This window comes from Pelecanus crispus, chromosome 7 (genome assembly GCF_030463565.1).
Source record: "Pelecanus crispus isolate bPelCri1 chromosome 7, bPelCri1.pri, whole genome shotgun sequence".
Classification (NCBI taxonomy): Eukaryota; Metazoa; Chordata; class Aves; order Pelecaniformes; family Pelecanidae; genus Pelecanus; species Pelecanus crispus.
In genome coordinates, this window is record NC_134649.1 from 39,902,635 (window position 1) to 39,926,866 (window position 24,232).

The 24,232-nt window shown below is 42.8% G+C and overlaps 1 protein-coding gene across 10 annotated transcripts in view; it reads left to right on the forward strand.

The window, feature by feature from the left end:
* SLC6A6 (solute carrier family 6 member 6) overlaps nucleotides 1-24,232 on the forward strand; it is a 100,247-nt gene that overhangs the window by 52,692 nt on the left and 23,323 nt on the right. For 5 of the 10 annotated variants that reach the window (XM_075713429.1, XM_075713435.1, XM_075713436.1 and 2 more), the window contains 5 exons: nucleotides 1,534-1,599; nucleotides 5,929-5,985; nucleotides 18,245-18,484; nucleotides 19,070-19,204; nucleotides 21,610-21,844. In XM_075713429.1, the coding sequence (XP_075569544.1) occupies nucleotides 1,545-1,599; nucleotides 5,929-5,985; nucleotides 18,245-18,484; nucleotides 19,070-19,204; nucleotides 21,610-21,844 (722 nt within the window). In that variant the 5' untranslated portion in view covers nucleotides 1,534-1,544. The remainder of the gene's footprint in view (nucleotides 1-1,533; nucleotides 1,600-5,928; nucleotides 5,986-18,244; nucleotides 18,485-19,069; nucleotides 19,205-21,609; nucleotides 21,845-24,232) is intronic. The other 5 variants (XM_075713433.1, XM_075713434.1, XM_075713437.1 and 2 more) reach the window with 3 other exon arrangements.

Here is a 24,232-nt window from a genome sequence, read left to right on the forward strand (position 1 = left end):
TGATTTCCCATAAGTCAGCATTTTGTCTTTTTTTGAAAAATAACATATATCTCGGAATTGCAGCACTCCATTATGCTTGCGTAGCAACTGCTGGTTAATATGTAGCAAAACGCCGTGTGGTAACAAATGTTTTTTTGCCATTGTTGAGCTGGAATGTTAGTTCAGCTTCTAGATAAAAGTGGCTTGCGCAAGGCACCCCGGTAGACCATGATTTCTGTGGCTTGTACTGTAGTTCTGTAGGCAACCGTGTTCTGCTCTTCCTCTCCCCTTGTGCTTCCCTTCATCTTCCACATGAGCAACGGGTGGGCTTAAGTAAGGGCAGGGAACTGGCAGCCCTTTGCATCCCACAAAGGACCAGTGTGGGGTTTATATTAAGTCTGTTGCTAGTCAAGCATCTGTTGAAAACACTCTTTATTCTGGTTGTGTTTCTAGCAGAAACGTTGTAAGACGCTTTATTAATAGCTTTAAACCACAAGTGTTCTTTGGCTGGTTTTATGGATATGATAAGACAATCTTTCAAAAAAAAAAAAAGCCGGTAGTTAGTGAAAGACACCCCACAAAGGATTAAAGAAACCTCCTTCCCTGCAGCTGGAATCCTAGCTGAGACTAGCTTAAGAGTTTGTATCTTTGAGAAGGTAAATCATCGTTTTTAAAAGGTAACGGAGAAGGAAAAATTCCAGAAGGCTTTTGATTATGACCATTTTCAACATTTGTAGCTCATTATTATTTCATCCTAGTGTAGGAAATTCAACCCTCTTGAAAAGCCTGTGAAGCATATGCGTCCCAGGGATTTTAAATGCAAAATAGTGCAACAAAACCACCTCTAAAGGAAGAAGCTTCCAAATAGAGAAGAACCCAAACAGATGAACCCTACAGCAGTGACTATATGGTGTCTGGAAGCTGCAGAATAAGCGTGTAGTGCAGATCTGAAGAGTTTTGCCTGGAGATTTCAGTACCACAAACAAATAATCGGGAGCTTCCTAAGTCCAATACATATACTCCAAAATGAATGAGTAATGAAAAGTTTGTGGTCCGGAGGCCATTTGCGGTGCAGCCTTCCATCACCTGCTGTGGCTTTTCAACAGCTAACAGCAAGCTTTGAGCATCAGAGCCTCTCTCTTCTGGTTCTGTGCATGAAATATTACGACTTTGACTCGATAACTCTATTTGTGCCTGTCTGTGCATTGGCTCCCTTCGGCTTCTTCAACTGTGTGAGTTTCCAAACGAGAGTTGAACTCCAGGGATGGGAATAGCGAGGCTATAGCAAAATGGCAGGATCGTGAAGCCCCCAGGACAGGGACCTCTCCCAGGCCCTGTTCAGAGGGGGTTGACTCCTGTGGTGGTAAATGCTCCATGGGGATTAACTCCTCAGGACTGTGACTCGGACTGGTCACAGCGACAGGAGGTGACCACTTTGGGAAAGGACTCTTTGTGACAGTAACCAGCCATACGTAGCTTTAATGATAAGAAAGGGACCGTCTTATTGTAGTCACTTTGCGACAAATACTACCACAATTCATTACTTTCCATCAGTGCCTCATCCTATGGAGGAATCACCACTGCCCATCTACATTGAGGAGGGGACAGAAGTCCCGACTGGTGAGTGCAGTTGGGATGGGATATGTTTAAGGGGGGGTATAACAGTACTTGGGTTTTATATTCCTCACATTTGTGTATACCCATTTGTCATTGAAAATTGTAAGGGCTGTTGCAAATGTTTTGGGATTTTTATTTTATTTTCTTAATGCAAGTGTATTTTAGAGCTCCTGAGGATTGTTAAATACTGCTAGTGTTGGTTTTCAGCTAATCATAAATCCAAGTACATAATTTATGCAGTGATATTAAAAGCTTCCGTGCAAGATCTCTTAACACAAGGCTGGGGAAGACCATGAGTATCACATGAGGTAGTTCCCATTTCAGCCTTTGACCTTCATGTTGAGGTACTCAGAATAATCTGCGGGTTGGGTCAGCAGTTTTTGTTGTTACCTGCGTTGCACATCAGAGTGCTGCGCACCCCGATTTCTGAGCTCTGTTGTGGATGTATTGTCACTACATGGATATATAGGTTTGGGTGTTGGGGTTTTTAAATAGAGGAGCAGTCTTTCAGATAACTTTCAGATAACATAAAGAAAGAGACTAAGAGATCAGTAAGTTGGACTGTGGTGATCTCTTTGGACTGTAGAAAGCTGTGACTGCAGCATTTCCCAGAGCCCCTTCCTTATTCAGCCTGTTCTTGGTTGCATACAGTAAGTGTGCCTTGGCTACCATCTTGGGAGCCTGCCCTGTTGAGCAGATGTGTCTCTTCAAATAACTTTTTCTTATTATATATCCTGAATTTTTCCATTCCTAAATTCAAGCAATTGCTTCTTGTCCTACTATCTTTTGAGCTAGATTAATTACCTTCCTCTACACACAGTACCTTGAAGGTATTTATAGCTGGATCTCAGCCCAGGAGTCTTCTCATTTATAGACCATATTAATTTAGCTCTCTTACTCTCTCCTTAGATCATTTTTATTGTCCTTATTTGTGTTTCCTTTAATTTTTCTATCTCCTTTCTAATCTGTGGAGACTTGAACAGCTCATACTGTATCCACTGTGGTTTTGACATAGCATTATGCTTTAGATTTCCATATCATCCCTTCATATGTACACATCCAGAAATAGCTTAGCCTTTGACCCTTCTCCTGCATCACCCAGTAGCATCACAAGAGAAACTCTGTAACTTGGCTAATCTTACCTGCAGTCACCTTTAGGTCTTTCTTGGATTCACAGCTTTGCAGCTAGCTGCTCCTCAGGCAATGTCACTGCTGTCCTGAGAATGTAGGGCTTTATACTTCCAGCACTAAATCCCCATCCCATTGCATACCACTTGCTTATTTTAGCCAGGAATGATTTAAGACTGTATGCCTCTGTACTTATTTAAATGCCCTGGGATTTTATCATTTACATAGAAGTTGTTACTGTTTTATTGTATAGAGCAAAGAAGTATTTACAATTTTATATTTTGATACCTATTACAACTGTCTTCTGCACATTACTCCAGACTCCTTTCCCAGCTCCACCGTTCTTGTTTGCCTACCTTCCCTGACTTTTCCTTCCTCTAGTTATAAAAGTTCACAATGTACAAACTGACAGGTTTAGCCTTCTCCTTGTCTTCATTTTGTACCGTTTCTTGTTACACAATTAATATATTGTCGCTCTATCTCTTCTATGCATGGCACTATGTGGTCTTTCCCACAGCAGATGATCTTTTCCTCACCTCTTCTGGGGCTGTAGTCAGCTGAACGTCTGCTCGACATCAGTCCCCTCTTGTAGAACCCCTAAGGCTAAGTTTTGTCATGGCCCCTGGTATTTCAACTTGTCTTTCCCATTGCACTAAGGAAACCTGGACTGCCAGGATGGTGGTACCTGTTCCAAGAAAAATACTGTAGAGCTGATGAATCACAAAACTGACCAAACAACAAGAAAAACCCCCAACCTATGAGTGAAAAGCTTTTTAGAGGATGTTTGTCCAGTGCTGTCATGAAGCAGGTTTGTTGGATCAGGCTCTGAAATGCAGAAGTAGCTGTGAAGTGGCCAAATTGGGTTGGGGAGGGCATCATGTTTACTTATTTCAAGTATCTGGACTGTCAATACAGCAAGATGTGGTTGAGGGTGAATGAGTGGAAAAAGTAAATGATGCAGAGATGAGAGCAAACCACAAGCTCCGAGTTTGGTATTTGAATGCCTGACATGGGTCAGGGCTTTTATAATAGTTGGATGCAGTATAAATCATCAAGCTAGGAAGTCAGTTCCAAAAATCTGATCTGGGTCTGGGTCTCAGTTTTGGTCCTGCTTTCCATTAGGCCTACCAGCATGATCCAGATCCAGGGTGCCCATTTGCATCTGTATAGACCAGAATAGGAATAAAAAGAAGTCCTTTCTGAGTTTAGGCTGGAGAAGAATAGCACACAGTGCAGTTGTTAAAACAATTCAGCACAACCATAATTTACTTTTAAAAGATTGTTTGGAGAATTTAGATTATTTCCTCATCCAAAACACATTTTGGATAGTATATGGAGTGCATACTGTTCTGGCCCAAGCCTGAGTGGTGGTGGTAGATCGCTTTGTAGCTTCCATATTTATTAAAAAAAATGGAGAAATCAGTAGGTTCTTTCAGAGCCTAAATTTAATAACCCTAATTATTTCAAGCAATTTAAAAAGGAACATAAATCTTGCTTGTTTATTACAGCTGCTTCATGAAAACAGCAGCTACAAATAATACCCTATAATGAAAATCTAGCTAACACTGTCATGAATTAACTGACAAGAGAACGAGCGTATGGGATCTGGACAAAGGCAGCATTTCCTTCTCTGGAGGGAGGGTCTTTGCGTTGAGGAGAAGGTGGTTATTACCTAAATGCTGGTTTTATCTCCTTGGGTGAAATGAAGACTTTGACATTTCTGCATAGATGAATGCCACTTTTGATTGGAAAAAGGTCTGAGCTATACTTAGTTTTTATGTACTTCCGCACTTTCTCGAGTACATTCCTTGAGGAAGGTAGGTAAGTGAAGTGCAACAAATGTTAATAAATCAAAGATATTTCTGAAGAAATGGAGAATATTTTGTGAGCAGTAGCAAAGACTCCAGAGAATAACAGTAAAAGAGTGCAAGTCAGACCCTGGCAGTCTTAATTCAGGCACAATTTCAGCTGTCTTCCACAGTTGACGTTAAACAGCTCAGGAGAATCAAGGTGAGGAAGTAGGCAGAGCAGCATTGCTGTTCATGCTAAGGTCATGGCCGTATTCCCCGGTCACCATTTGGAACCTGTTGTGTTAAGCACTGAAGAGAACACTTGAGGCCACACAGTCCAAATTAACATTTTATAAAGCAAGAACCCGTGAATAAAATATTCGTATTGGCTATCATTGTATTTGGCCTGTATAGAACATCACCAAGGGAATAATTGCCTCCTCGGGGATCAGAGAGCAATAGAGCTGTAGGGTGAGACGTTTATTTATGTTTTTCCTTCCAAGTCACATTTTGAGACATTAGTGCTGTTTATACCTGTGAAATTAGCTGCAAAGACATACAAATTCAGGATCTAATTCTCAAGCGATTTACTCCAGCACAGCTTTGCTGATTCCAGTAGCATTGCTATTGCTTTATCATGGTATAAACAGGATCAAAGTCAGACCCCCTTTTTCAGGAATCAGTCCTGCTGACTTTGAAACCCATGGCACTTCTGCTGTAGCTCTGGGTCCCTATGTGGGCAAAATCCCAATGGTCCACTTCTATCTTACTGATCCACTTTTACTAATGAATAGCACTGGCTTCAGTGCTATTTAAAATGTATACAAGTGTTATGTAGACCTTGTCTATATAGGATTTTCCCCCCCATTAAATCATCTCGGTATGATGGAAAGCTCCATTAGCACTCTGAAGCCATATTCTCTTGGTGGTACTCACAAGTCGTGGTGTAGCCCAGGCTCATTTGAGTAATCTTGATTACGGGAGAAGAAATTTCTTGTAATCGCACACGGTTTCTTCTGCCACTGCTCGATCCCTGCTTTTAAGCATCTCTGATGTCTTATTAATGACAAAAAATGGATTTCCAGTCTACTCCTGCTCTGGGGCAGACTCACTGAAAGACAGATGCTTTGTTATTTTTTTTCCTCCTTCGATAAGAGAGTTAGAGCTGGTTTTTAAGTGGGGTAAACGTAGGAAGTGCACCTTTCCCAGGCCGGGAGAGTATTCAGCACCTTATATAGAGCTGGCTCTGTGTCTTTCTAGGAGGTTGCCTTCCCTCATAACAGAAGCGAACCATTTCTGTCATATGCGCTTCAGGGTTTGCTCTTTCATGGGGTGCTGGCACACAGAAAGCTTGATTTTTGCCAGGTACTGAGTGGTTTCTGCAAGGTATTGAGTGCCCTCCTGTCCTTTGCAGCCAAAAAGGAGTTGATTGCTCTTGGCATCAGGCAAATCTGGACCCAGAAGACCACAGGTAGTATTTACCAATTATTTATGTGATTTTGCATGCCAGAGGTTGTCTGAATTAATTTCCCTAGCATACAAGGGATTTCAGGTCTAAATGGGACTTGCCTGCCACTAAAAACGTTATTTTATTATTTTTAAAAATAATAATAATACAATAATAAGCATGATGTTTATTGCATTGCAATGGGGAAATTAAGCCCCCCCCCCCCCCCCCCAAATTAACTACAGTCCAAGTAACTATTAGCTCTGTAGAGCTATTGCAAATGTGTGAGTTACATACCCTGAATGAGCACCATATGCCAATTTGTTGTGGCACAGTGCATCACAGGACACATTGTGGAAAGCAATAATTGCTTGGCATGCATTGTAACATTCAGTAGGGTTTTTTGTTTGGTTTTCTTAAAGGAATATGTTTTTACTCTGACAATAAAATGAGTATCATCTGATACGCTGCCACCAGTGACTGTTGCTTATTTTGTACTTAACCTGGAGCTTACCCATTTGTCACTCACCGCACACACCCTCTGTATCTTTTTCCTTTCCAACTGCTTGTATTGTATGCGTGCAGTTTCAGAATATGAAGATTGAGCCTTCCATTTGGTATTGTCTTGTCATTTGGTGTTAATCCTCTTCTCCCTTTTCCTCCTCATCTTCTTTCTTTGTCTGATAGGGAAATTCAGATTGGTTATAAGGAGAAATTGTTCAACCTGAGAGGAGTGAAGCAGTAGGACGGGTTGCTCAGAGATTGTACAGTTAACTCCTTGCTCCCCATTGGAGTCACTCTCATTCATACCAGCACAGAACAGGAGCGACCTCCTGAAGGTCAATGAAGTTACAGGGGTTTTACTCATGTGGGATTGAAATCAAGATATAAATGGTAACCTCAGATGAGATTAGTAGGTGAAATTTGGGTATCTCTGAAATTAGTTGGAATTTTTACCAGGATTTCACTTGAGATCTCTTCAAAACTTCATTAAGTGCCAAATGAAGTTATCAGTTGAAGAGTTTGATGCGTAATTATGTCAGGACAATAAGTATTTAAAAAGTAAAGATCACCTTTTTTCCCTTTCAGTTACAAATCCCATTCTCCAGCAGCCTTGAAGAGAGCTTTGGGGTATTTAGGATTTAGTGAGTCACCAACTGCCCTGGCTCTGCCGTTACGCGCTGGTTTCCTCATGCGGCTGTAACCACGTGAGGGAGTTAATGCTGCACAGAGCATCTGCTCCTCAGCCAAATGCCTTCCCAGCCCTGCAGCTGTCTGCCAAAGAGCTTCGGACATGCAGAGGGGCATCTGCGAGCTCTATAGGGTAGCAAATTTTCATGCGTTGGCCCATATGCTAGCCAAAAAATGCCCTTTGTCAGAATAATGCTATTTGAATTGTGGCGAAAGAAAGCAAACCCACACTCAGATTCACCGTATCAGTCTAGGGGATTTTCAACAATGATCTAGCTATTGCAGAAAAAAAAAAAAGACACTCCCAATTGCCAGGAAAAAGAAATACAGGAATAGTTTTATATGGTTGCTCTTTCAAGTCTGCCAAGATAAGGTGATTTTTCTTCATGTCTCTCCTTTATCAGCAAGAAGTATATTGCTTATGCAAACATGTTATTTCCCATCAGGCTCTGTCAAAAGTAAAGTTTACAAGTGGGGCTACCGTAGTGGATTGAGGAAAGACTAAATATGAGCAACCAAAAGTCTTTTTTGTCCCTTGTTATGCAAGGCAGGATTCTAAAATCCAGATTTAACAGGACAGACTTGCTTTCATATACTTCTAATGATTGCTGCCCTCCCTCTTCTATAACCACGTCCATTCTCTCTCCTCCTACAGATCCTCCTTAAATGATGTAGAGGGTTGCTCTTTCAAATGTGAAAAAGGTGTTGTGCCAGCTAGAGGGAATATAGTAGCAGAAGATACTGTTGCTTAGTAGGGTTGAAGGTCCCTTCTCCTCCACTCTTCCTGCAGTACACAAGCTATAGATTACAGTCAAATTTAATAGACAGATAATATTCACATGAGGAATTTAAAGCAATACATCTGCCTTTGAATCACCTAGGTTTCTGCTTCTGCTAAACTATCAGAAGTTTATGTAGCTCTTGTACGCATGTTACTTCCTTACAAAAATCCAGAAAAGTAAACCAAAGGAAGTTCTCTTGCTTTCTACCATTAGTTTACATATGGAGTTGTTTTTACGGCTATCTCAGCTGTTTGTCACGTACCCATCATTTATGGTGGAACTGCAAACAGTTTCCCACCTGTCTGTAATTAGCTTTTGCACACACAAAAAAAATCCCTATGAAAAACAGTCGTAGTCATGATGAAAAGAGCTTTGGATATTAAAGGTTAATGTGCCACATTGGTATCTAGTGTAAGCGTGTTCGCTTAGATGAAATTGCACTAAGAAAGATCCTCAACTGTTCAGCTTTATGAACTGCATCTCTGAACCAGTCAACAGGAGCAGGTTAAGTTTACAGTAGTCAAGCTAGGACTAGTAGTCAAGCAGCCATCAGCTGGTATTTGTTTGAAAAGATAAGGATGGAGAAAAATACTCAGGCTGTTTATATATTGTCATGCTATGTTTGGGGATGCTTACCTGCAAAAGCCAACAGAAAAGCAAGTACCTGTAGCCTGCGGGATTGACACTGGTATAAAGGTAGGACTGCAGATACTTGTCTCTTCTATTGGAGTCAGCCTTGCTCTTACAAAATTCCCTTTGGAGGCGGTGATTCCAGAGTGAATTCGGTGGGGCTTTTGTCCAAGTAGTGTGTGGGATCAGGGTTTTGTTTGTGCTTGGTGTATGCTCTGCACTTTGCAGACCATGGTATGCAGAAGTGGTTTGTATGTTAGTTTCCTTGGAAAAGTGAAGTATTTGTTCTGGCGCTATTTGGTTTTCATATCTTGACATAAAAATGAGCGCACCTCTCTGTATATGTCAGAGGTCCGTGGCAAAAGTGAACTGAAAATACACCTCTGACTGGGAATCAGCCTGAATCATGTGATGTTTAAAAGCATGTTGGTTTAGTGGTCAGGACCAAAGGTTTTACTTCGAACTCGGACCTTCAAAACAGATGGGTAGCGATCAAAAATTTGTGATTTTTGATCAAATAATGCCCATTGAGAGGCCTGTAGGACATAGTGGTATTCCTTCTGAAATGCCCTCCGGGAGCACGGCGAGTGGCTCCGGCCAGTCATGGAAGCTCAGAGGACGAAGCTGCAGCTGGAGATCGAGCCAAGGCTGTTCTGGGATTAAACAAAAAATGCCAGTGTCCAGCCGTGCAAGCCAGCACCTGGCACCAGCTGCATGAAAGCAAATAAATACCATAGTGTCTACACAGCTTCGCTTTTTTTGTGTGTGTGTGAAAGTCTACAGTTCACCGACCTGTTTTGCAAAGTTGCACTCTCTGTGAGCTTGTTCATCAAGTTTGCCACTTCTTCTTTTAGCATATCCTCTGCAGAAACCCCCCACGCTCTGCCGTATCAGTAGTTTCAATTTTATTTCCTGTGTGAAACTTAATACACTTGAGGTTTCGGTTCCATTTTTTTTCTTGAAGGAAGGAAAACAGCAACAGTAGATTAAACCTCAGGGTGCTTAGGAAATCTCTGATGGCTGAAGGCCTGTGAGCAGTGGTGCCGTGGACGAGCACTGTAGTCACCCGAGTACCGCGGTGCAGCAGCAAGGGTCGTTGCTCCACCTTAGCTCCACATCTTAAAAGTCTACAGCTCATTTCCATCACTGATTCATATTTTTGCTGATAATTACTGCCAGCACGAAGGAGAAGTCAAGACTGAAATCAAAAGTAGCTTAATCTTATTAAGTTTTAGAGCTCATGGCTCTGTCCTCAGGGCTTTGTAACCTTCTCAGACTTTATAGCCCTGTAGTAATGGGGCTAACACTGCTGATCACGTGCATGTAATAGCTGTTGTCCTGGTACAAGTTGGTTGGCCGTTTTCCACCCGTGGTACCATGTTGCACAGCTCTTCCATCCATTAGTTTATTCTAGCAAAAAATTCAGGTGTTACGCAGATGGGGCACAGGAACAAAGAAGAAGAAAGAGGATTGTTCTCCTCCACCAGTGGTGTTGGGATCTAGGTTTGTGGGAATAAGATATTGTATGACATGTTTAAACAGCTGCCACAGGTGGGATAGAAATCTGTCCTCACTTATTGTTTAAATTAAGATGAATGGATAGAAGCAATAAAAACACAACTCCATCTTTGTGTGGAGGTGGCCTAGGCAGGTGTGGCAACAGCCTGGTTACAAAGCTGATCAAAGCCATTAGTGGGTATGGAAAACTTTGCTTGTTTTTCCAAAAACATGCAATCTTACACATATATCTGGTTTTTACCTAGTTGGAAAACATACTGAAAAAGTACAGTAATCTTCAATTAAGGGAAAGCCCTGAACACTAGCATTAGTAAACTCAGTAAATTTAAGGCTAAATTTAGAATTAGTTGAACAGGTGAGGGTGGAATGATTTATCCCCAGGAAAAAATTACTTTGAAATAATGAATTAATACCTTTTATTGCACATTTGCTTCACTAAATGGCTCCTTTATTGTTTCTCTTCCCTGCACTGGAGCACTGCTCGGTTATCGTAGCACAGAGATTGCTGTCTGACATTAACACGTGTTGTAAGTGCCTTGCAGATGTGTCACACAGAATCAATACGTTATTAATCACATGCAAAAAATTCAATAGGCACAGTGCACACCACTGACTATTCAAGTTCATAAGCTTTGTGGGCTTTAAGGTTTTTGCTTTTTTATAGCAGGATGAGGGACATCACTTACAGATTTTGATGTGGTTTATTTGTGGCAGCAGAACTAGTTTAATGGACACCAAGACTTACTAGAGAATTGCAATCCACTCAACAGCAGGCCTTCAGAATCAAAAAATATGAAAATGCTCATTCTTTTAGTCAAAAGTTGTATAACTGCAGTATACAAGGTGGTTGAAGAGTCGAGTATGTGCACAGCTCATTGAATCTTCTTCAACAATGCCGATCTCACTTGGAAAGCCATCACCTTGCCACACCACTTGGATATACTCCTGCATTTTGTTAAGGGCCCTCTCTTAAAGACGAGGGCCTCAGGAGGTGGTGTCGTCCAGTGAATTAATCTTTTTTTACTTTCACAGTAGGAGAGGTGGTACAGTGGAGGGAATATGCAGGGAAAGCAGTAGGGAACTGGTGCTTCTTTCCAGCCTATTAACAGTCAGGAGGCTGTTAGCTGGCACACCCGGAGGCATTAAATTAGGTCAGCGGTTGGCTTCACGTGGACAAAACCAAGTGTTAACTGGATGTTCTCTTGCACATAATTACCAGTGCGGTGTAAAAGGGATGAGCAGTTTCCCTTCGTTCTCCCTGCCTTCGCCAACCCTTGTTTTCATGCTCTCCTTCCCTGTGGTCCTCTTTGCAAGAGTCACCCTTGGGCTTTCTTCAAGGACGGGGCAGAACAGGAAGACGGTGGCTTGGTTTCTCACTGGGATACAGGAGACACTATGCCCACAGAGGACTTCAGTAGGACGGAGTCGTAACCAGGGTGACGCAGTGTGCCAGTTCTCTGCTTCACTGCATCCCATGCTCTTCCTTGCTGACTGCTGCAGAGGCCAGGGCTGCCCTGGGCCATCTCCCTGGGGAATCAGGCTCCATCCCTCTGAGGCTGGGAAGCATCATCTTCGCTTCAGCCCCTGTGTATAGAGTCAGGGTCATTTTCCCTCTGAAACCCCATTGGAGTTTGTGGATATTTATTCTCCTCCTTTCCACCCCACACAACAGGGAGGGAGTTTTTAATTTCCTCCCTTTCAGGGTTTAGTTGTAACTGCTTTGTTCTTTCACATAAATAAGTAGAACAAAACGAGCATCTAGAGTGTTACGTGACTGCAGATTTTCTGCTGCTGAAATCTGAGCAAAGACGCAGGATTTTATAACAGCTCTGTGCTGTGACATGGTACCTGTTTGAAGCATTTGAAGACCATGAATGGAAACACCAGCGAGAAACAAGCATGTGGGGAAAAAAAGATACCTTTTGTCCAGACCACAAAAGAAAAAGTAATTGCATTAAGCCCTGGGCCTTCCTTTCAGAATAGACTTCAGCTTTATAAAGGAGTGCATTTTGCTCCTAGAAAATTTTCAGTAGCAGATTTTCCAGTCAATCGTAGAAGACTAAAAAAACCATAGTAGTGAAAGAAAAGGAAACTAAGTGAGAAGGGAGATGGTGAATGTTGGAGGGAAAACTGAGAAAGAAGAAAGGACAAGTGGATAGATGTTTAGATAACTACCCATACCCAGGGAAAAGTAATCAGAAAAAGAGGAGTCCATTAAAGACAAAGAGAACAGTGAGATGTAGTTCAGGGAATTCTTAGAGGCATTTTTAAGAAGAGGAGAGGCTATGTGTGCAATAAAGGGAGCGGTATTATTTTGAAGAAAACGTAGGTATCTTGTTCAATGAAGCAGAAAGAACTTGGATATGAGTTAAGGACAATAAATGAAGTCAGGTGCTCTTTGGATACTGGTGTGGCCTCAAGGGCTGCCAAACATAAAGGCTTTTTCTTCTCCAGATCAGAAAGACTTGCACTAAAGCCATAAGTTTGATCAAGGGGCTGTTTATTTTAATCATGTATTGATTGGCTTAACCACACTGCTCCAGGAGGGAAGGGAAGCTGTCAACATCAAGAATTACAGCTTTCAAAGTTCCAAGTAATCCTAGGAAATGAGCCAAACATAATAAATGCAGTTTTATTCGGGACCCGATCCTACTACTGTTGAAATCAATAGCAGCTTTTCCATTGCTCTCAATGGGAGAACAAGCTGCTTATTTGATCCAGCAATCCAGCTAATTTTGCAATATTCATTAATATGAATATAAAATAATAATAATTTAAAAAAGAACCAACCCACAAATAGATTGGCAGATCTAGGAAAGCTCAATTTTTTAAGGGAGGTTGACTTTGATTTCCAAGATACAAAAGAAAACAATGACAGAAAAATAAGAGAGATGGTAATGTCTAAAGAGGCAGTGAGCTTAAGTAGGATTAGAAAAATTAATTATAATGTGATAAACAGATGTCTTTCAAAAGCCATTGAGACAGCAGAGGAGAAGAGAGCACTGAGAAGCTCAAGACATACAGCCTGCACAGGCTGAACTTGGTAGAAAAGGGTCCTTGAAAGCAAAAGTAGTGGTGGTACACATCATGCTGCAAAAATAGTCCATAAAATCAGCAGTACAGCCGTACAGTCATTCCTCGTGCAGCATGCCCATCAAGGTCAGAGACAGTCTGCCTATGTACTTTGCTTTGAAAACAAATGTTCAGTTACAATTCTAGTCGCCAATCAGTATGCTGAATCCCTGTTCAAAGTTTATATGTGTTGACCAAAACAGAAGTAGTTCCTTTACTGTGGTTTCTGATCTTCAGATGCAAGACAGGGCATGCATTTTAGCATGTGTAAATATTTACAAATGCATATCTGTGTGTACAGGCAGACTTTGATTTTGGTGTTTCCATCAGCATTTGGAAGACCATTGTTTTGAAGACTTGATTTTTAAAGATTATGAAGTGAGGTAGCATCCACGATGAACTTGTCCTCTGGGCTCCTCCTGGAAGGTGTTACCCTGCATTGGTCGCCTGCCTCTGGCTATAAGAAGCTTGGAGCAGATCATTACTGTAATCCCAAAGTAGAAATTGAATAGTGTATTTTCAGATGTGTAATCTGTGGGTTGTCTGTCAAAAAAAGCTCAGCAGTAATGTGAGTTGTGTCTGCTCTGACAACCAGCAGGTCCTGTCCACGCTGGTGGCCGTCCCCCAACTGCATCTCTCACCATCTGATCCCTCTGCCCAGTGCCTCCCCCCTTCTCCTACCCCTCATTTTTTGCATGTTATGAAGGATTACATTTCAATGCCAGTGTTTTTTAAAGGGTATGGGTTATCTGAGGTGCAGGCTGTACGTGCAAAGATATGATAACTGTAGCACAGTAGATGGCCCAAGCAGGGTTGGCTGCAAAAGCTCTCTGCTTATGGTTAATCTTTTGGTATTTTCAGCTGTGCACCAAAGACTAATCAGTCACGGGGGGCATCAAGAGAGTTTGGATTATCGCAGGGGCTATTTCAAATGAGGAAATTTGTGCACCAGGCACAAGGGACAGGTGCGTGATTCTCCTGCAGGAGAAGAGCCCTTGAGGTGCTCCTGGCCATACCAGGGAGCAGATGCTTGAGAAGTGCAAAGAGCCCACGCTTGCTCCCTTGTTCTGTTTTTCCACATTTTACCAGCATCGATCTGACAATCGATAACTTCAGCCACAGTTAACTAGGGTTTGTACCAGTGTATGTGAGAGCAGACCCCGGGCCTGGCCCACTCTGGATCCTTTCTCCCTTTGCTTTTGGGTCAGGCTGTAGCTGTTTGGCTGGACTCAGCCTAGTAGCACACTGTAAACAGCAGGCTTCTCCACTGCTTTTTATTTATCCATATCAAGTTCATCAGATGAAGCCAGAGCTTCCTGGGGCCATCCGAAGCTTCCTGGAGGGGGTACTCTCGTGGGCAGATGTGGCTCCTGGAAGGCAGACGTGTGTCTCCGGGAGGCAGACATGCGTCTCAGACTTGGATGGCTCCTTTTGGACTATGTGGTTCTAAGAGCATTTTCTTACAATATATTTCCTTGGGGGAATCAGATGGACTTAGATCTCGGATACCATCCCCACTAAGTGATACAGTAAAAATAACCTATTATTCTCTGGTTCTGACCTGGGCGGTGACAACATATTGTTTCAGCATCTCTGTCAGACTATTTCCCTTAAGAGCCATTTTAACCTCACCCAGTGGGACATAACTAAAGGAAATGAAACTCCAACCCCATTAAGGAAAAAGACAATGCCTTTCACTAAACAAACTTGATTTTCTTGGCTTTTCTTTGCCAAGGAGAATCGCCCGTACCCCCCACCCTTGCAGCCTTTGTAGACAGTTCCTGTAATTGGGAATGGCTGGGTGGACACCAATGGTTGGCAGCAAAGGGGGATAAATCCGACATCCCTTGAACGTGACATGGGCTGGGACCGCAGTCCCAGGTGGCCGCTTAGCGTCAATTCCTATGGTATTGGTCAACGGTACGTGCCTGCCAGCCACAGCTGCCGGCCCTCGAAACACCATCGGGATTTTAGCAAGACTAGATAAGAGATACACAGTAAAACTGGGCTGTTACTAATTTTGTGCAAGCATTGGATAGGCACTGTACCGTGCCCCACTAGCTAGAGCTGGTGACTTGCAACAAAGTTGTGGTGGTCCATCTCCTGGCACCCATACGGTGAGACAGCCACCCCAAAAGCAAGCGTGACCTTGAGGATTTGTCATTTGTGGGCTAAGGGAAAGATCACCATCCAACTTCACGCTCCAGCTGAGGCTGAAACAAAATTTACATTTGGGGTGTCTTAAGACAAAGTAGAAATCCCTTTTTAAAATGCAGTCCCACACAGTTACGAAGTAGGACTCTGAAAAAGCACCATTTCACACTGTGTGTGGGGGTAATTAGGACAAACCACAGGGTGATCACCTTGTCCCAGGGAGAGTTAGGGTTTACAGAATGCAATCAATTGGTCAGGCTTGCAAATTCTGGGTAGAACTGAGTAACACCTGGGTCAACGTAAATCCACAGGCAAGAAGATTAGAGCTGGCAGAAAAATAAAGAACTCTGTGTCGCAAGATAAAAGTAGATTGCAAAAAATTGCAATCCTGGAGGAGTTTTTAATTTCAGAGGTGGCTAATGTCCGTAGGTCCCCTCATTTTTTTTACATAAATGTTCCCCACATGCCCAGTGTTCTGTTTCGGGGTATTTCCAGTATCAGTCCCCATGGGGAGCAGTTAAGCTCCTATTTCAAACCCTACTCCTGTAAGGATCTATAAATGTGTTTATCTCTGTGCCCTGTTAAGCAGGTTTATGGCTGTCCCAGAAGTTCATCGAAAAACTGTCAGAAAAACAAGAGCGTACCCTAAACACTAGGTGTGAGTTACTCTCTCTTTTGCATGCTTTCTTCCTCTGTTGATGGGTATTTCAGTCACCCCTGTGAAGAACAGCTTCCATGAGAGACAGTCCGAATGCCCTCCATTCCTCAGCCCAGAATAGCCTGTTGCCTGATGGTTATGACATTCTCCTGCAAGACGAAAGATAGGGATTCAAGCAACACAGATAGCAAAAGAAAGTGAAATTGGGCTTTCTCCATGCCCAGTTGCTGTTGCAGTGAGAGCAGGACATCAGCCACCTTGTAGGTAATCTCTTTGAAGAAAAGCAGTTGTACCTACTTATTTCTCTTTCTGCCCCAAGAGATGACTCCAGGGGATGACACAGGGTGGTACCTGTTTGGGGCTTGGAGTGAGATGCGGATGTCCCAGGGAGGTTAAGGTTACTGTGAATCCCTCTTGGAGGCACCTCCATTAATCTCCATGCACAATACTAGGAACTCGAGTTAGCTATTTTGAATTAATTCCCTGAAGCAACTAGGTGCCTAAAGGCTGTCGTAGAGCTGGCCCTACCATTTTTATTCAGTTACCACACTACTTTATCTCATACCATGTCTCTAACAGCAACCAATAGGAGATATTTTAGAGTAATATGTGTCCTGCCCTCATGCCCCTACAGTGGGTGGTGATGATCTATCACCTTGTGATTAACTTTCTCCTTCTATGAGCTCTCTCTGCTGTTGACAAGGAGGTATTGCAGTTGCTCATACCACCTCTGTGCGGTCAGCAGCGGCCTTTTTTAAAAAACAGTAGAAAGTCATAATGGTTAGCACTGTGAAGATTAAAGTCCCTTTTTAGATTATGGCCTGATAGGCAACTGCTGTCACATAACTGTATTGCAAAGGCCACCAATATGTCAGTGGGGTGAATATCGAACAGCTGTGGTTTGCAAAAATGTTAGCCTTCTGAAACTTTCCGTAGTGGATGGAAAGATTTACAGGTACAGTGATGCATATCTATCTCAAAATCATGTTCGGATTAAAAACTTCCTGCAGAGCTAATGTCAACTCAGTTTCAGGTCACTGCCACAGGCTAAATCAGGTTAGAGATCAAAACCAGCAAGCATGTACAAGGGAGGCTTGCAGCTATCAAATGGGATAATCTGTAGCATGATTTTTTTATGACCGTGCACTCATGACATGTATAAGCAGGGAATGGCTGTAATCTGGAATAAACTTGCCGGTTTGCCTGGTTCTGGTGAAAATTTCACGTGCTTTCAGTATCAAAACACTATGCAAAAATAACTGGTCAGATCCAGCTAAAGTCACTTAAGTTATGTGGGGAATGACTTGGCCCCATATGCCTGAGATGTGAGTTAACATAAAAGCTACAAGTTATTCCTAAATTGTTTTCCTTAGGAAATCCTGGATAAAAGGGCATTTGTTAGAGTAATTCTCTGTTATTATTTTTACACAATCTATGATTTTTCAACATCATAAATTATATACATAAATTGTAAGACCAGCTATGATTTAATATGCTTTGGGTTTTGCATCAGGTGACTCATGCCACTGACTTTTTTTATTAACTAAGGACCCATCATTCTTGGCAAACTGTTCAATTGCATAGGTGTGTATAAGACAATAATTGAATATAAAGGTTTATTTTTGTCCCTTTATTGATGTCAAGGGAAAACAGTGCAGTTATGAAAATGGAATAAACTGAAAAGATTCCTTCAGTTCCTGCAGGTTGACTAGAACAAATGACTTTCCATTCCAGTTTTTATGAATGTATAGTTTTCTGAAAGCTTTATAATACTTCAGGGAAAGGAAATTGCAGGCAATAAATGATACAGGATGGTTCAGGTTATTGGGAAATAGAGGAATGGGTTTTATCTGGAAAGGTGAGATTTACTGTTCTGCTGTATTTCACTTAAATGTTTGAGAAGGAATCAGATGCAGTGATTTGTACCTTATTATGAGCATGAAAACAGCATGAGACGCTTGCTCAGTAACACCATTTGCTGATGCTGATGCAGTGTGCAGTCTTTACACACCTTTTGTCTGCAGCCAGCAGGTAGGCAGCAGTGTCAAACCTTTGCTGTCCCTTGCACTGCTTTGGCTGCAAAGAGGTGACGGCAGAGGCCGGGGGGGTTTGTCTCTCCTCGTCAGTAAAGGCAGCAGATGTATTTTCATATCTTGGCTTGGTAAACAGCACTGGTTTTTATGGAACTGAGTTTGGTTAAACGGTTCTTGCATGTTAGAGAGCTCTACCAGTAAAGGCTGTTTAATAAACCCAGGGTATTTTTTTTTTCCCTATGTAGAAAGCAGAAATATGGCAACAAAGGAGAAGCTTCAGTGCTTGAAAGATTTCCACAAGGACATCCTCAAACCTTCCCCCGGCAAGAGCCCGGGGACGCGGCCTGAGGATGAGGCAGAAGGAAAGCCGCCCCAGCGGGAGAAGTGGGCGAGCAAGATTGACTTTCTGCTGTCCGTGGCTGGTGGATTTATTGGTTTAGGCAATGTCTGGCGGTTTCCGTATCTCTGCTACAAAAATGGCGGAGGTGAGTATTTATTTCATTCTCATGAATCAATCTGTCTGCCTCACGCTTAGTGTTTTTCAGTGCCTTCATCCAATTTTTAAAAAGAATAATCAACCATCTGTTTTCTGGTTGCTTCATCAGTCTTTGGGAGAGATTGTTTTATTGTTTAATAGTTTTTGTTGAAACTTAATTAGCGAAAAACAACAGCAATTTAAAATTTTATACTGTTGAACCTTTTCTGCTCTTCTACTACAACTGAGTCTGAGTTTTAACCAAAAGGCATACTATTGATATAGATCAGTAGGGTTTCAGACCAGTGGATTTCAGAATAAGAGCATTCTGAGCCATGTGAAACTGTTGTGTGCCTAACACTATTGTTATTGCAGATTTTTACCTGAAAAAGGTAAGAAGATGCCCTTTCCAGCTTCATGTACCCATTCCACTTACAGAGTTCGAATATGAGCAAAAATACCCCAGAATAACATTATTCTATACTGATATTAAAGTATCAAATATGTTTCTTTGTTTATATATGTTAACACTTTTTAGAGTATCTTGTGTAAAGTCACTCCATCTCAATTTTGTACTATTATATTTTCTCAACAGGTGCATTTCTTATACCTTATTTCATTTTCCTGTTTGGGGGAGGTCTTCCCGTGTTTTTCCTGGAGGTGGTGCTAGGACAGTATACCTCTGAAGGTGGAATTACATGCTGGGAAAAGATCTGCCCTATTTTCACTGGTTAGTACATCTTGTTGTGCTTTACTGCTTGAAGACGCCTCTGTAAACCATATGCAGCAACACTGTTCCCCTCATGTCCGTTAATTCAGCTATTTGCTGTAGTAATTAAGGGACTGATATTGGTTCCTGGAAAGGTAGAAGTCAGAGAGTCTGAAGGACAAACTGAGGTATTGATTTTGATGCTATGATCTTGTTAACTGGCAGAACTGCTGACAGCCTGCCTCACCATGGTCTTCACCACGGGCTGCCGGGGAATCTCTGCTCCCGTGCCTGGAGCACCTCCTCCCCTCCTTCTTCACTGGCCTTGGTGTCTGCAGAGTCATTCCTCCCACATATTCTCACTCCTCAGTCCAGCTGCAGTTTGTGTTCCTGCTGGGTTTTTTTCCCCGTTCTTAATTATGTTATCCCAGAGGTGCTACCACCGTCGCTGATGGGCTCAGCCTTGGTCAGTGGTGGGTCCATCTTGGAGCCAGCTGGCATTGGCTCTGTCCAACATAGGGGAAGCTTCTAGTAGCCTCTCACAGAAGCCACCCCTGTAGCCCCCCCTGCTACCCTAACTTTGCCATACAAACCCAATCCACCCAGACAGCATTTTGTGGTAGGATTCAGGAATGGGACTTTTGTCATAACTGAGCAGGTCCTGGCAAACAGGCATGTTGGTCTGGTGTTATTCAAGGGCCTTTGCCAGTGAATGAAGAATCACTCACCACTCACAGGAACTATGCGAATGCCGCTATGGAAGTTAACTAGAATGAAAAATGAAAGACAGGTTAGAAAAATTACTGAGGATGTCTGTCTTATCTATAGATTACCCTTTACAGCCGGACAGCACAGGCAGAATCATTTGGAATAATGACACTAAACAAAGGGATACTCTTCAAATCCCATTTGGAAAGAGTGGGTACTTCATGGTGACATGCCTCTAGCTCTGCCACTGGCGCTGGTCCAGGTACCTCTCTCCCCTTGTGTCACCTCAGGCAGCAGTGAGGGCTTTCTCCATGGCTCACACTCCCACCTAATACTCAGAATGCTGCTGAAGTTGATATAGTTGTGCTGCTTTAGCTCCATTTTCTTCCTCCTCCTCCCACTTTTATGAAGCCCTTTTTTTTTTTTCTTTGAGGAGAAGGAAGGAATGTTCCTTGTTTAAATAACAATCTCCCAGGCATCCATAAAGAGAAATTGTAGCTCTAATAATGTGACTAGCTGTATATCCAGAATGAAGTGCAGCTGTACAGAATAAATAGCACTTGCTCTGGTTGTTTTCAGCTGCATAAAAATAATCTCTGGTGGTAAAGAGTCCTGTTGCAATAAGGTTTGAAAACGTAAAATATGAGGCAGATATCCCAGGTGCTGGGGTAGCCATCAGAGCGATGTTAAAGGGAACCTCTTAGGCTTTTTGTCCTCTTGTGAGAGACTGCTCTAAGTTTTTAAAGGAAATCTCTTTTCCCCCTGTTATTCCTAAATGGCAAACTTTGTAAGCTTTTTGGAGCTATAAGATTTTCAGTAAAGAGGACTTTTCACAGTCCTTTCATTTTGTATTTAAAAAAATAGTGACTGCTTCTGACTTAAGACATAGTATGCATCTGCTGGTTGAGCCAAACTGCCGAGAGATACCAGACTCAGGAGAACAGTTGTGGTATTTAATTAAAGCCTTCACCGGAACAGCATTCCGCCACCTCCTGAAGTTGTGTAGGACTCGCCCTTATCGGCCCATGACCCTGCTTATAAAAACTAACAGGGAACATTTTTTATCGTCAAATATTGATAGCAGAGTTAAACATTGATCTAATTAACCATAACAGCTACAAATATCATGCTTCCTTTGTACAAGTGAAATTGAGGCAGAAACAGCAGCTTTCACACTGATAGCTCTGGAATTTTCCTTTTTAACTCATTCAAGAACTGTCTTTTTTTCTTGTACTCACAGGCTGAGCTGAGACAGTCGATAAGTATGAGTGGTGCAGGGGCTGCCCAGCTGAGCTGCCTCCAAGGAAGCTGGCTTGAGGGACAGTGTGGTGAGGATGATGTTGTCCAAGTAGGTACCTAAGATGCAAGATGGCATAGCTCCCAAATAAGCAAAGCGTGATGCCCTGATTTTCTTTTAATAAAACTTGAAATAGCCAGGTTAGTGTTAAATTGGTAGGTGTCCTGCAGACCTCCCGTCCAATGTCAGCAAACCACAGCCAGAAAGTCAACCCTGAGTGCCCATGCTAGTCAGAGATGGTGGCAGGTCTGTACTTACATGTGGTCAAGTTGAGTTGAGCTTCGAATGGTGGTGTGGTAGAGCGGGATACAAGTCCACAACGCAGCGGGAATAGCACCAGCTCCACGAGATCACAAGGCGCCCTGGCAAGAAACGGCTGTCACGTCTGCACATATTTTTTTTTCTCTCCCTCTCTCACCAGGAATTGGTTATGCTTCCATAGTGATTGTGTCCCTTCTGAATGTGTACTACATCGTGATCCTGGCCTGGGGACTCTACTACCTGTTCCAATCATTCCAGAGCGTCCTGCCATGGGCGCACTGCCACCAGAAGTGGAACACGCCGACCTGTGTGGAAGACACTCTCAGGAAGAACAAAACACTCTGGATATCACTGAATGCCACTAACTTCACCTCTCCTGTCACGGAGTTTTGGGAGTAAGTACCCCCTCTTCGTGGTGCCTTTGGGGTGCTTCAGGTAGCATACCAGAGGTCTGGCCTCAGATTTTATGGAAGCCCCATGGGAAATGTTAGATAGGAAAAGAAAACTGCTCTGGATGTCAGTTGTTTGACCAATGTTTGCTACTGGTTCTCACCCATCCTGAGACAGACTGGTCAGTCTGGGAGCAGTGGAGGAAGGCATTAGATGTATAATTGCATTCATCCTAGAGTGTACAGGGAGCCCTAAAAACCCAGTGTAATTTCTGGTTTAGAAGAAAACTTGTTCTCTTCTTGGTTGGGATTCTTTAAATGCAGCATGAGAACAGAAACAAGTCACTTCAGATGCCCTGATAGCATGGATTTACGATGGAAACAGTGACAAATCACCCCCATCGTGGTTGCCCTTCCCTCTTCCCCAGCTGTTAGCATTTGCAGTACACTTTGTGAAGCTATAACACATCTCTTATCAGTCTGACAACGAAGTAGGGCATTGACCTCACCAATAAAATTGACAGAGGTGGCGAACATTGCCCTGTTTGTAGCTTTCTGAGGTCATCTTTGCTACATCATTTTTCTCTGTAGTCTCTGAGGAGACTCTGTTTTGCCAGATGCCTGGATTTCATCACGCCTAAGCTTCTTATTCCCACTTCTCCCTTATTTTTCAAGTTTTAAATTATATCGCATAACCTGATTTCTGAACAGGCATGACCTCAAATCTGTGGGTGTTTATACAGACGTCAAAACGTAGCAGCAGAGGAAGACACCTGTAGGGAAACTTAAATCCAAAGGATCTACAAATAGCTTAGGAGAAAATTTTTTTTTCTTGGCTTGCTCAGATGATCAATTAAGAGTAGAATTCATTTCTGATCCAGCTTGGCTTTTTCAGTATGTTTAAAGTCCTGTTCAGTCCCTGATCAACTTGTACCTACTTCTCTATTTTTAAAAAGAAGTGTCAGCCAATAGGCCCAGCAGTAATGATGTTCATGCCAAAGATATTTGGCATGTGTTAGGCTTAGAAAAAAATACTCTTATGAACTGTGCTAAAATTTGTAACACAAGAGCCAAAATACAAAGGGCAGATTGGATCTTGGATGAACCGTTTGTCAAGAGGCAACAGTGACCGGTGTGAGAGTTGGGGTGCAGGCTGTAAGGGCAGTCATTTTCATCGTGCCATGAGCACTGCATTTCCATGTTGAGCAACAGATACTTACCTCCCTTGTGAGGTGACTTCCTCCCTTGTAAATTTGGAGGGAGTTGGAAAAAGGTTTGTTAAATGATACCTTTGGATATTTTAGGGGGAACTCAGGGGCAAGTTGCAGTAGAAGAGGAGTCCGTTCCTTTGGACTCTCCCACAATGACTTTGGGACTGAGGGCCTTGAATCCAAATGAGTGGCTGACTTGGTAGGATGTTCAAAGGTCTCCTCAAGGCCTCCCTAAGAAGCACAGGTCCACAGTGCTGCCCCTGAAATAAAGTTACTCTCCCAGGACTTCAAAAGCACTGTGTTCACCTCCAGTTTTATGCAGTAATTTGCTTGCAGGTCCTCTTGTACCTGAGGGCAACCATGAGCTTAGCAGTCTCCTGATGTGGCCATGGGGTTATCCTGCTGCTCCAGAAGCTTCTACTCCTGTAATGCACAGATTTACCGGCCAGGCTTTCTCCCTGGGGCCCCAGGTGGCATGTCGGCTGCAGGAGACTAAAGATACTGTAGCAGAAGGAAATAGGGCTGGGAGTTAAAAATGGGTTGTAAAAGAAAGAGTGGGGGGTCCAGGACCTCAGGGGACACAAGAGCTTTCCATAGGTGAAGGGCCAGCGTCTCCGTGGGTTGGGGGAATGATGTCCCCATGGGAGTAAATTAGGGGTGGAGCTTTTAGTTAAGTTTCCTCTAAAAGAGACCAAGTTTCTGTCCTCAAAACTCCCCTGCAAGCTGAACCAAATCCTGTTGTAGACACAGCCTAACAGATGTAGTCGGGCTGGAGGTGCCCGAGGCTGGAGGACAAATCCCTGATCCTCACAGCACTTTCCCCTTCCCTCCGTCCTCCCGTCACTGTTTCTGTAGCACAGCCGGAGCAAAGGTTGCTCAGTGATTAGCGCTCACGGAGGCGACTCTCCTTGCACTTTGCAGCCACTTTAACTTTTGTCCTCAAATAACAGTTTTAAACATTGTGAACTGAACTCTTCCCTGGAGTCATGCTAGGGAGGAGTTTGGCTCCGTAATCCTACTAATACAGGCCTACTGTCCATAGCTTACTGTTTCATCATGAGCAAAACTGCCCTTAACAGACCAAGCTGCCTTCGGGACTCATGGCACTTACAGAAGTATTAAAAATAGCTGTTCTCTCTGCATAAACAACTATTGGTGTCTTAAAGTAAGGACAGAGATCACA